Source organism: Oreochromis niloticus, linkage group LG15 (genome assembly GCF_001858045.2).
Source record: "Oreochromis niloticus isolate F11D_XX linkage group LG15, O_niloticus_UMD_NMBU, whole genome shotgun sequence".
In the NCBI taxonomy this organism is placed as follows: Eukaryota; Metazoa; Chordata; class Actinopteri; order Cichliformes; family Cichlidae; genus Oreochromis; species Oreochromis niloticus.
The window spans coordinates 736,389-750,204 of record NC_031980.2 but is presented as its reverse complement, the minus strand read 5'-3'; the positions used below and the strand labels follow the sequence as shown (position 1 = coordinate 750,204).

Sequence of the window (13,816 nt, the reverse complement as noted above, 5' to 3'; positions counted from 1 at the left end):
ACTTCCCTCTCACTTGCACCAGTTACCTGCATCTGCTCATCTTTCCCCCCACAGCGACCTTTAATTTTCATTTTCCTTTTTTATCATCTACATACCTCCGTGCTTCCGTACTCCAACCCTGTTTCCTCCGCTGATCTAGGACAGTGCTCAGGTCAGCAGCCTCTTCTCAGTAGTCAAGCTTCTCTGTGAGAGCCTACATTGTGGTCCATCCTCATCCTGGGCAGGAAACTCCTTCCTTGTGGAACGTAAACCAGCCTCCCAGTGTCTGCTGTGGTATTTGCTGTCCACAGCACATAATCTCTGGCCCTTTGATGGGAGATGATTTGAGGCAGCTAAAGCTGAGAGAGGTGAGATGGTAATGCTAAATTAAAAACATGGATGAATGTTTCTTTAAGAAACATGTTGTTTGCTTCTGATAGATTCTTAACTTACCTTAATATTTGATTTAATATTTGATTTACACAGGCGACTGAAGAATTTTCTTGATGGTGGGTGGAGTGGATGCTTGTCAGAAACAGTTCATTTCCTCTCTTGGTGAAATAAACTCCGTTGGGTATAAAAACTGAGTTGTGGAAAAATCTCAAGCACGGATGTTCAGTAATCACTCCATCAAAGCAGTCGACAGCCTTTCTAATGCTGGAGTTGAAAATCTTTCCATCCTTATTGATCGTCCCTGGACTTCCATATCTCCACACTCGACTCTCGTTGACAAATGTGCACTGGTCATTTAGGGGAACTCTGTGTGCTGTTGCATCAATTCCTTCTTAATGATTCCTTCTTTGAGTAGGATCATGCAGCAGTACTTGCAGGTAGTTTGTAAATAGCTAACTACTAACTAATTTTGCACTCCACCTCCTTATCCAAGAATAAGCACTTCCTGGCTTCAGACAACTTTTGAGGTTAACAAAGAGTCCAAAATGAGTAGGTGAAATTATAATCACTACATTTATGTTTTCTTTACAGTCTGGACTTCGCCCAGTGGTTGGTGGAACTGCTGTGAAGCCTTAGGCTGAACATTTTGGCCCTCACCATCTTGGTTTTTAAAAGAAAAAGTGTGACGCTCATTTTATTAAATTAACATCATGTTGGACTGAAGAAGATATAAGATTTTGATTTAGATCTTAAATTTCTTTGGAAAATGTTTGAGGATATTAATCAATGAGGTGACTTCTGTGTAATCTCATCTTTCATGTGCAGTTTATATACAGTTAAACAGTTTGTAACAGTAACATATTAGGGGACAGCTGACACAGAAATAGGTTTGCACCAAGAAGCAGACATCCATGGAAAATGATTTCTGGACTAAATCTGATCAGTCATGGCCTTTATTGAGCCCCCAAAATGTAGCTGTGTTTACGGTGTCTGGTCCAAACTTAGCTCAGCATGGAGGTCTGTGGTGGACCACATGTAAGAGAACAGCAGACACTTATTTGGAGAAAATTCCCCATCATGTCTAAATTTGGTTAAACAATTAAAGCTAAAGTCTAGCGCCTCCAGTGGTGCAGTAGATAGGTTGCTGGTTTGATTCCAGCTGCAGACAGATCAAAAGTCCCATTTGCGGTTTCGTCAGCTGTAAAAACCGTGCTTCCACTTGCTGCAACAGCTCCTTGTGGCAGGGAGCAGCTGTCCACATCTGCTAGAGAAAGGTAAAGTCTCTTTTCCATGACAATTAGTCAAGCTTAACCTAATTCTAACCACCACAAGTTACATTTTCTGTTTATCAGTGATATAAAACATGTGTGAGGGACCAGGCAGCAAAGGCATAGAGGACATAGGAAGGAATGTCTTCAAAATGGGCTTTTTAAATTTTTAATCCCCCCAAACAAAGTCCAAAATGTAATTAGCGGGCCCATAAAAGATGTGAACTAAATATAACTACAAAGGTGATTTCCAGAAATTTAATGGAACAAAGTGGACACAACTTAACTCAAACTGACCTTTAAAAAAGACACGCGAGCTTTATAGTGGTTTGACATTTACACACGATAGGGGGAAACAAAAAAACAAACATCAATACTAAGCACAAAATGACATAAGTAAACCTAAAACACCCCCGTTTCTGACAAGCACATGGTTGAGTCCAGACAGGAAACAGCCACGCCCCAAACCAGGTAACTCAAAGAAAGAGAAACATAATATAACACAAACCAAAAGAAACCACACAATGCTAATATGTGCGCGCTTCATAATATCAGTGTTAGGTTTAAATGAAAACATTAATGAATTATATTAGTGAAATAACCGTTAACCAAACTAATGGAATGAATGAATGGACTGGTTGTACCCGTGTGTGGCTGATGCCATCGTGTCAAGGCGAAAACGGTCTTCAATTTGGCTGAAATGTAAAAGTGCAGCAGAAGTTTAAACCACACCTAAGCGGTATGAACTCCAGGTGTGCATTAATGAAGCCCATCCCACGAAGCCTCGACACACAGTTTTATTTTTTCATGATTTGTGATTTTAGTGCCAGAGGATGTTTGGGCGCAGCAGATGTTAGCTGTCCTGTTATGCACCGTGGTCTGCTTTGTGGCTGAAATGCTTCCAGTTTGCAGTAGGTGCATGATTTTATACAACCTGCGGTAATGAGACTGAACACACCTGGATTCAAAGGTTAGGAGGTGTGGTCCAGCCTAAACTTATTTCTTAGCACCGCCTCATCATTGCATGAATGGTTTGAATCTACTGGTAATCAGATCAAATTGCCCAGCTGTCAGTTTGAGTGTGAGTGGGTTTCTGTCTTTGTGACTCTCTGTGACCACTTCGGTATCCATAAAAAAGGCTTTTCACCTTTGACGTTTTTCTGATGTCAGGGACTTTTCGTTGGGTGAGCTAATGGACAGGAAACACGATCCACACAGGCCCCACCCACTGATCCCAGCTGTACCTTTACCAAATTCCTCACATGAAAGGACTTCTTGTGTCTGCATTGTAATGCTAGTGCAGGAACTACGAGCCTTTTTTTGTGCTTTTGATTTACAGCAGCGTTGCTTTATGTGCTCTTCTGCTTTTTGAAGTAAAACCTAAAGGAGTGTCACCCTGATTCAGTTCCTGGTATAGCTTGTGCTGGCTCCTTTTTAAACTGTAAGAGCTTACTGTGACTCAAGCACACACAAAACAGGAACAAGCTTATCAGACTGATATGTGATTGCACTTTTCTTTTCATTATGAGCCGAGCTAACTGCTGCTTCTATTTACTAGTCTGTGTATTTGGTTGAGTGGTGGGGACGACTTACAGTAAGCCACTTAAACCAAACCCTTTTGCACCAGCAGGTGTCACTGTTTCCCTTTTTGTCTCATCCGTGACAAATATTTACACTGACACAGCCCAACGTGACAGTAGAGGTCATTTCATGCCTTTGAGGATACAGAGACAGCGTTCGGCCTCCATTTAAAGACTGTGGGTGTGCTACTAAAATGAGTCACATGGGGTCACAGTCACAAGGAGGTTTATGTCAGGTAGAAGATATCTTTGATCTAAAAATAAGATGTCAAGTCTAAAGTGTGCTCCTAGCTTTTTATTTTACTCCTTCAGCTAATTGTGAGTCCTCCCTCTGTCCTGTTCCTCCCTCCCCTCAGCTGTCAGCATCTCCCCATTCAATCAGCTCTAGCTGTACTCGCACATGCAAACAGAAAGCTGGTTTTAAGCCTGTGTGTTCAGTGGAAACTGTCCACTGACAAAACACATCAGGCAGAGGTTTCCACGTTAAATAGCTCCAGTGTACATTGTGATGAGAAACAGGAGGGATGGGTGGGGTGTTATAAGAATGAGAGCAAGAGGGAGAGATTGCAGTGGTTTCCCTCTGCGTAGCAGCGAGCAGCCCCACCCCTTTGGACTGCCTCTGCACGTCTCTGCTCCGCCATTGTAGCTGCACGGATATTCGTGTCATGTCCCTCACTTCAGCGAGTTCCTCTCTCGCTCCCTATCTGCTTCAACTCCCAGATTCTGTTTTGCACAGTCATGGCTGTAATATTCATTTATTTTCCAGTAAAAGTCCTTTACATGTATGGACTGGTAATAATGGTAATAAAAATAGAAGCAGCAAAGTGCATGAAAAACAATCTTACTACTGCCACACCATAAAGTCACATCCACAACAGAGCATTTTATTTTTATTTAAAAGATCATCTGTGTCTTATTTCAAAAATAATGTTGAAATGGAACGACAGAGAAATATAGATAACTTGCAACAATGTTGGAAAAATGCAGAAAAACTATGATTCCAACCTTTAAGGAATATTCAATCATTTACTAAAAGTAGTCGTACTACTTTGTTAAAGAAAAAAGGTAAAGACTCTGCAATAATGCAGAGAAAACCCTGACAATCAGAAGACCCCCTATGATTAACCACTTGGTGACCGTGGGAAAGAAAAACTCCTTTTTAACAGGAAGTAACCCTCAGAACAAGGTTCAGGGAGGGGCGGCCCTCTGCTGCAACCATTTGGGGGTGATGGAAGGAAGACAGGACAAAAGACACGCTGTGGAAGAGAGCCAGAGATTAATTATATCTCATGATTACATAAATAGCGTATAAACACATGGTGAGTGAAAAGAGGTGTGAGAAGGAGAAACACCCAGTGCATCATGGGAATCCCCCAGCAGCCCACACCTATTGCAGCATAACTAAGGGAGGATTCAGGGTCACCTGGTCCAGCCCTAACTATATGCTTTAGCAAAAAGGAAAGTTTGAAGTCTAATCTTGAAAGTTTAGAGTCTAGGTTGCCCAACTCCATACTGGGAGCAGGTTCCACAGAAGAGGGGCTGAAGGCTCTGCCTCCCATTCTAGATTTAAATATCCTGGAACAACAAGCAAACCTGCAGTCTGAGATTGAAGTGCTTTATTGGGACGATGTGGTAATTTGAGGTTTTTAAGATAAGATTGATTCTGATCATCCAAGACCTTACAAGTAAGAAGAAGGATTTTAAATTAAACTCTGGTTTCAACAGGGAGCCAATGAAGGGAAGCCAGTATATGCTCGCTTTGTGTCTCTCTCATCACGGTCACCTAAATGCAGCACAGTGATGGCAGGTTTTGTAATAAGGCAGATCGCGCTAACATAATATGCACTGTTAGCTGATTATTTACCTGCCGCATTAACGGGAGAGGACGTGCAAACGTTACCGCTGCTGCTGGGTTGAGATTCACGAGTCCGGAGCGGAATTAAAAACATGACATTCATTTAAGTTCATCGCGTGTTTTGTGAGCAAATGCTTTTGCATATTCGTAGTGTTTCCTCCCTTAAATGAAATATCTACTCGAATCGTTTGCAAAAATGGCAAACAATTCCAAGGAATTGAAACAGTGGGAACCGGTTCTCAACAAGAACCGGGTTTCGATACCCATCCCTACTTATACAGCAGTTGTTTTGACAGCCCTATTAAATCTCAATATCAGTCTGTACGTGCTCCAGATAACTTTTCTTCAAATTCTCTCACTCGCTTTTGCAACTTTGTACTTTTGTGTTACTCGCAGCAACAACTCCACCTCATTGTTAGTCCATTTAAAAAACTCGGTGCTTTTCCTCGACATTCTGCCGCCACGTTTCAAAGAGCCGGAAAGTAAATAAGCGGCTGACAGAAATGAGGCAGGCCGCAACGTCTTAGTTTCACACATGCTGGAACGTCTCAGTGTTCGGAAATGATTGAAAACGATAGTGTGGACGCGGAACGTTTTTAGATGTAAACGCCGTTTTCAAATTTATCTGGATTGGTGTAGACGTAGCCTCTGTCTGTGTTAGCCCTGTGACGGAGTGGTGACCTGTCCAGGGTCAACCATGCCTCTCGCCCTAAGACAGCTGGGATAGGCTCCAGCTGCCCCCCTGTGACCCTGAAAGGGATGATCCAAGGAATGGATGGATGGAAAAGTTCTTTCTTCCCAGCTGTTTGCTCTTTGGTAATCATCTGATTTTTAGGGTCTAATACTGTAGGGTCCTTAACTGACAGTACAAAGCACCTAGAGGTGACTATTATTGTGATTTGATGATATATAAATAAAATCAAATTGATATTTGATGCCAAATTTGATACAATTGATACCATGATGTTACCATGATATTATGAAAAACCGATTTTTCAGTATGCTATAATGTACAATAGTCTTTAATCCTGGTATCTATGTATGTGAAGAAGTTAGCTTAAGAGACAAACAGGAATTATACACATTCATCATGCCAGAGTTTTGGATGTAGCACAAATTTTGTTTTTCAAAGACTTCAAAGGCTTTTATTTACATAATTTTTTTACATGTTTCTATGACTTAGTGAAGCATATATAGCAGGAATATAACCAGAAACAACCAGCTGAGTCTTCTGTTGCAAAGAAACCCGTCACAGATGACTCAGATTGATCACATCGTGTTGGCAATCTGTCTGTGTTTATAAATAAGATGACGGTTATCTGTCTGTGACTGCAGTTGGTCCAGCCACCATGATTTTCTGGAGACGGATTGTATCCCACCAGATGACCTGTGCAATCACCTTGTAATTGAAAGTAGTTATCCAGAGGTTGATGTTGCACACTTAACCTCTGGGTGACCAGCTGGTCAGTCCAACCACTAGCAACTGGTCTCCGACAGCAAGAAAAACAACCACCATTTTTTTTCTTAGTGACACAAAGGTTTTTATTTTTCATCTTTTTTCTAAGTCTGAGACAATTCGAGCATAGAGGCAGGGGAGAAATCAGTCTGGAGGTGCACCAGAAGATCGTGTTGAAGGACAGATCTCCCAAAATTATATTTCATGGATTCATTACTAATTCATTACGGGTGATAAATCCAATCTATAAACAAACTACTTTACAAAACGTGAATAGTTGTTGATGCATATATGTTTGAATGGTTATTACAAAAGATCCAAAACATAAAATAATATTTTCACATTTTAACCTGCCAAAGGATTGAGAAAAGAAACGGGCAATTATTTCCTGTGCATTAGTGTGTGTGCGTGTGTGTGTGTGTGAGTGTGTTACAGGACACTGTTATTTCTGCAGGGTGTAGTTGCTGACTCTGACAAAACCAAATCCTAGACTGTGTCAGTGATGGGAGAGAGATAGCTCACACAGCTCGGCAGAAGGATAAGAGTAGTGATCGAAGAGAGGCAAGTGGAGAAGACATTAAAATAAAAAAAGAACGAGACAGCTTAGGGCACGGAGGGGGTGGAGTTGAGGAGACTGGAGAGCGAGGTAGGGGTAGTGTGACAAATAAGGCTGTGAGGGAGTGGACGTGTGGAAAACGAGGCATGCTGCTTGCGCTCGGGGGATTGCCTGCAGCCAGATACAGTTTGTGCACAAATCTCAGTGCAGACATAAGTTTTAATGACCAAAACTCAACTTCAGGACAGAAAACGTTCATAGACAACAGCGTGTTCTTATCTATACATGAACAGTATGCCGTTCATAGGTGCAGGTTGCAGTACTTGCTTAGAACACTTTGTCAGTGTACAGGTTGAATTGTCACCTGGTGCCTGATTTTTTTTTTATGTTTAAAAATTGCATTGCTCAAAAATTAACACCTCAACTCAAAACCAAGTGATGATAATTTTGTGAGAACTGAAACAGTTTTTCTGACTGTAGTTCTTGTTCATTTGTGGTTGCTTAGTTTGTGTTGCAGTGAGAGTAGGGAACAGATGGAAGAGAGCAGCTGCTGTAGGACAAAGATGCTTTAGTCTGCCAAGAGAGAGCCATGAAACATGAAACACTACAACGGGTGTATTTCTACTACTGTTTGGACTGGATCTGCTCCTGAGTTTTTCTCCTGGGGCGGATCCAGTCGAAGGTAGGTCCATTTTTCATTCGGATGTTAGTAATGAGTGAGAAGCGTCCATCTTGATTTACCCTGGAAGAGGCTGTAAAACTTTGTGAAAGGAGTCCAATACAGGTCAGTGAGTCAGAGATGTTCACTCCTGTGTACAGTGACGGCTGTACTGAGATGTTGTTGGTAAGCACTGCTGTTTTAGCCTCTGTTAGCTGCTGTTAGCCAACGTTAGTGAAACTGCCTTTGAAATGGATGCGACTTTGTTGGACTGTTTAGTGAATAAACTCATATAATGTGTAATCAAACTGTTTATCAGAGGTAAAGTGAGATTTTAGGACACTTGCACCTAACTGGCATGAAACCTTAGCCTATAATCAGCTGTTGCTGTTGTTTAGCCAGCTTGTTGTCAGCTGTCTAGAGATGGATGGACTGCGTGTCTAATCTACTGACAGTTATCGTAGATTAGATAAGCAGTATTGTCGATTGTGGCAATACTGGTAATAAATGAGCATGTTTATGCACGTTTTTGTGTGTTAGAGCACTGACTTCAGTTCAGGAGATGAGGATGACTGTCAGTGGCGTTGTCTCTGTTCTTCACACATTCATTTCTTTCATGATGGGGAACCCTTGATAAAACAGGTACGATCCTTCACATCTTAAGTCTGGAGGTGCAGGTATGCCCTCTAGAGCACATGAACACCTACAAGTTCTCTTCTCCTCCACTGGTGTGTAGCCACATACATTAGATGCCAGTAGTGGGAAGGCAGGTGTCCCTCCTGGGCACTATATTAAAATATAGCGGGGGACATGGCAGCTTCCACAAACCCGCTCCTGTGAATTTTTTAACACATCAATAATAAGTTTATGAGAATGCATCGTTTGTTGGAATATGTACTTACACACTATTTTATTTGTTTATTGTTTATTCATCAGTACAGTATCCTTTTTTTCTATCAATAGTCAAACATTTACTGACTGAGTGCTGCATACAGTGCATTTTTTAATGTTACATTTATCATCATAAATCAGGAAACGAATGAATCGAGAGCAAGTTTATATGATGAGGCAGAGTGTGTTGTTACAGTGGCTCCAAAACCCAAACAGTCCACCGTGTTCCAGTAACATCCGCTGGTCTTTGTCAAGGATGTTTTTTATCCTGCTGAATAATGGATGAACCTGAGCCAGAGAGAGGGAGAGAGATCCTCCTCTGGAGCAACGCTGCAGCACTTGTTTTCACTAATGCTTCGAGTACTCTCAAGCCTGCGCCTCCTCTGTAAAAAGCTGTGTACTTTGATCTAAAACAAAAGGAATTTATAGATAAACACCATTTTTTATTCTTCATTTCCTGGTGTTTTCCCCTCATTTGTTCATGAGGAGGGAAAGGACATAATTAGCTACATTTCATTTCACAAATGCAAAGCACTTGTGAAAAAACTGATGTGTTAAGTCCTGTCTTCTTTCAGAAGCCTACAGATTGACTCTACACTGATCAGGCATAACATCATGACCGCTGACAGTTGGTGACATGATGCCTGTTAGTTGGTGGGATATATCAGGGGGGAAGTGAACATTTTGTCCTCAAAGTTGACGTGTTAGAAGCAGGAATAATTGGCAAGCTTCAGGATTTGAGGGAGTTTGACACGAGCTTGTGATAGCTAGATGACCGGGCCAGAGGATCTCCAAAACAGTGTGATGCTTTGGCCAATGTTCTGCTGGGAAGCCTGGGGTCCTGCCACTGATGTGGATGCTACTATGACACGTACCACCTACCTAAGCATTGTTGCAGACCATGTACACCCTTTCATGGAAACAATATTGCCTTATGGATGTGGCCTCTTTCAGCAAAGCAAAAAGGGTTCAGGAAGGGTTTGAGAAGCACAACAATGAGCTTGAGGTGTTGAGTTGTCTTCCAAATTCTCCAGTGCTGGAAAAACAAGTCCGATCCATGGAGGCCCCAACTTGCAACTTATAGGACTTAAATGATCTTTCGGTAAACTCTTGGTACCAGACACCACAGGACACCTTCAGGGGCCTGAAGGAATTGTTTTTTTGTTTGTTAAGCCACTTAGCAATAATCTATGAATTATTCAAGCAAAACTACATCAATATCCTTAAAAAAACAATAATAATTTGAGAAAACTGGATATTAGAGTTAATTTCCCTAAGAAATAGGAACAAATTCTTACACAGAACCTGAATTTGAATTAGATTTTGCTTCTAATCATCAGTATATATGGAGGAAGTCAGGACTGAGGTACAACAGTGAGTGCCTACAGCCATGTGTGAAAGAGGCTCTGTCACGATGTAGGCTTTAGGCCAGCGGTGATGGGGATCGTGTTGAAATCAATGAAATTTTGAAGAAAAGTTGCATAAGATTTTGATCCACCATCAGCAGCATCTGATCCAGACCAAAGGAATATAAATGTTGCTAACCCGATGAAGCCACACATGTTCAAAACACTATTTCAATGCACTTTATTTCTGTGTTTGACTTTTTTAAAGACAAAGTTAGAAGAAGAAGAAGAGAAAATTAACACAGTAAACACAATGAAAACACATTGATAAAAGAACCTTTGGGAACAAATGAAAAGCTCAAATCAGACAAGTTAACGTGTGTTTTCAGCAGCCGTACAGCAGGTTGATCCTTGTGATGTCCCAGTAGGACATGCCCTGCCTCTGGCCAATCTGGACGTTGGGGTTGGGGATGGGGGTGATGGTGTCCCCGCCATTGATGGAGAAGGCTGTTCTTCCATAGTGCATTACGGAGGAGTAGTCGTAGGGAGTGTTGAGGTTGTTGGTGTCCTGCTTGTCGAAGTTGTAGGCCATCTGTGGGTCGATGTTCTCCCAGTTGATCCTGACGTAGTAGTCGCGGTCGCTCCTGGTCTGCTCGTGCTGGAAGCCCAGAGCGTGGTTGACCTCGTGCTGGACGATGCCAAAGTAGATGCAGCCCTGCCTGTTGAGAGACAGGACCTGTTTCCCTCCCTGTCTGCCCAGAGGAGAGAAGCATCCGTTCTGGCTCTCGATGCTGATGTAGTCGTTCTGGTACTGACGGTCGACAAAGCGGACACAAGTCTGGCTGTGGAAGGACTGCAAGGCATTTCTGATCAGCTGCCTTTCCCCGCTGCTGTACTCACTGCTGATGGTGAAGGGAATCGTCACCAGGCCGTTGTTGTCTTTCTGCCACAGGCAGCTCTGGTAACTCTGGCATTTAATGGCATTTCTGCTTTTTGGAAGCAGGATGTCTCCTTCCAGCAGGATCTCATTGCTGCCATTGTTTGCGGTCAGAATCCTGGTGGTGATATCAGTGGTGTGGTCTTCCTCCACCTGGCCCTCTCCTCCTCCTCTTTCCTCCATGAGAGGATGAGCCTGAGAGAGGCTGAGCAGGAGCAGCAGCAGCAGGCTGACAGAGGGACTCATCTTCAGAGTGGGTCTGGTAGCTGTGGAGCTTCTTTGCAGAGCTGCTGTGGAGAGACTCCTTGGAGCTTCGTGCCGGACACAGTTGAGTCTCGGGTCTTTATACTCTCCTCTACAGGTGTGTCTGCAGGAGGATTATGGGCTGGGGTCCACATCGCTGGGCCTAAACAAACCTGAGAAGGGAGGACTGCACAGACAAACCTACTCTTTCAACATGCTGTGTTATGTCAGGTCTGTGGACGGATCAACACAGTTACTTTACTGGGTGGGACTTGTTTAACTACACATCAGAAACTTCTACAACCAAAAAGTCCTCAAATTCTGCATTTGCAACCACCTTTAGTTTCACTCTTATTTTGGACAGTCAAATAACTCACAATGAAAAATTCACAAGACTTTTCCAGTTGTTGTGTTTTTCTCTCATTAACACAGTTAAAATAGTTTCAATCTGCTGTTCATACCATAAATCATCCCTGTAAAGCCTGAACCTTGAAAGAATTATTTCAAACAATTATTTATTGACATTGTCATATATATATATATATATATATATATATATATATGTATGTTAGTCCTGTCATTTTTATAGAACATGTACACATTAGAATCACACTACAGACAAAGTGCAAAACTGAAATACAACAAAATTTTGGTCAGACCAATAATTAAATGGCTGAAAAAAAAAAACTCGCTAAAGAAACTTGATAACTTTACTGCTCAGATCAACGAGGAAGGTTAGTCCAGTTCTCATCTATTTATTTTGGCTTCCTGTCAAATATTTTATTCGTGTTTTGTCTCTCATACTGTGCTTTGTATGAAGGAAAGTCAAATCATTAAATGAGCTATAAACTTTCATACATTGGATTTTACTAGAATGAACATTTGAAAGCATTTGACTTCAAACGAAACGAGGAAACAAATGTGAATAAAATGCTTTTTGTGTACCGTAGTAAGTAATTATGGATTTGGTTCATTACAAAGGTTTAGTTTTTTTCTGTTAAACTTGGCTGAAATGCATCATTATTGTAATAATTTATACAATTTTCTCTTGTTTTCAGAAAATCTAAGGTTTACCTTTTGTTCTTCGGTCATTGAGTCCTTCTGTTCTTCCATCCACGATTTGTCTTCATTAGGAATCAGGTGCTCACATTTATGTGTGTCCCAAAGAGAAAGAGCGTCTTCTGACGTTGCTGTCATTGATGTACATTACAAACTTTCCACAACACCATCATCAGGCCACATTTAGTCTAAATCATGACATTCTTCTGGTACACTATATGGACAAATATATATCCTACTACAGTAGCACAGTTTAATTCAGTAAACGTCAGAATGACCAACTCTTTCACAAATATTTCTACAGGCACCTGCATGGCTAGCTGCTTGAGTTTCACTTGTGGCAATGGAGCAGAAAACACCTGAATTCTAAGAGGCGTGGCTAAATCCTTTCGTCCATATAGCACATCTGGCTCAAATGAGAAGCTTGATGCACACAATTTGATGTTGGTCCAGGGTCAGCATTGCCACTGACCAATTACGTTCCCCTAGCATTCAGTTAGCATTTACTGAGAAGTTAGCTAATCCCATTAAAACCATCACCAGTAAACCAACATGGGTAACCTAAATTTGGCTAACAGCAAACATGGCTGAGGATTGTCAATATCCTTGACTGGCTGCCATTTTGAAACCTTAGGATATCGCTGCCATAGTTGTTTTTGTACCCATATTTGAGAAATGCCTTGTTTGAGCTATAATAAGACTTAAATGAGCGAGTTAGCAAAAAATCCCTCCTTATATTTTTTAATAGAGGTTGAAATCAGCTATATACACTTGGCTTAAATATGTTAATTTCTGAGGTAAAGATTGGCATTTTGAAATGGGGACAGTGGGGAACAGTTTGGACTCAGATAGAAGACCTGCAGTTTTTGCACTTTAATTTTTAGCCCCCAGAGTTTTCTGCTTGGTCTGTTCACTAAACATAAAGCTACAGCTAGTAGCTAGCTAGCTAGCCCATCATAGCAACTGTAAAACAAAACTTGATTTGTTTTTTCTGTAGATTCAACACAAATCACAGGTAAGTTACTTTGTTTTTGCACTGAGGTAAGCTAATCTACATGGAAGTTTAGCTAATATTTAGCATGTAACTTGCTTATATGGAAATTTTGGCAGTTTCAAGCAAAATATATCAGAAAATGACAAACATTGTGGATAAATCAGTTGATGTGGAAAAAAAGTGTAAATCTTTTTTTTAATGTGACAACTGTTTTTGTTAAACTTGGTCCAAATGTTCTTTTAATCAGTTTTGTGCTGTAGGTGAAAGGTAAAAAGGATAGCAGAAGGGATTCGTAATTTTTTTTATTATGAAACAATAAAACCTTTTACAGGTTTTAAATATAGGTCTTTAAGAAGGGGGGGTAAACTTTAGCAGTTTTGGTTATTCGACTGAAACTTCTGTATTTACTGTGTTTTCCTCAGCTGACATTTCTGAATGTTTTGGCTCTTTAGGAATCACTTCTCGCCTTTCAGTGTGGCTCTTCTCATATATTAAACTTACTCCAAAGCTAAAGTGTCAGTGTATCCCTGGACTGCTGGTGGCTTCTTGTTTAGAGAAACCAGGGCCATCGGGTGGACTGTCTGCTGCATAAGTTGTAATC

The 13,816-nt window shown here is 41.2% G+C and overlaps 1 protein-coding gene across 1 annotated transcript; it reads right to left on the bottom strand.

Moving 5' to 3' along the window:
- Nucleotides 1-10,208: 10,208 nt before the first annotated feature.
- Nucleotides 10,209-13,781, bottom strand: LOC100696428 (high choriolytic enzyme 1). Its single transcript, XM_003440709.5, has 2 exons — nucleotides 12,237-13,781; nucleotides 10,209-11,349 (listed from the first exon to the last, which is right to left on the bottom strand). The coding sequence occupies exon 2, from the start codon at nucleotides 11,163-11,165 to the stop codon at nucleotides 10,368-10,370; it is 798 nt and encodes a 265-aa protein (XP_003440757.2). The 5' UTR covers nucleotides 11,166-11,349; nucleotides 12,237-13,781; the 3' UTR covers nucleotides 10,209-10,367.
- Between the last annotated feature and the right edge of the window lie 35 nt (nucleotides 13,782-13,816).

Excerpts from the sequence above, each read along its gene's own strand:
- LOC100696428 (XM_003440709.5), bottom strand. The coding sequence starts at position 11,165 with ATGAGTCCCTCTGTCAGCCTGCTGCTGCTGCTCCTGCTCAGCCTCTCT.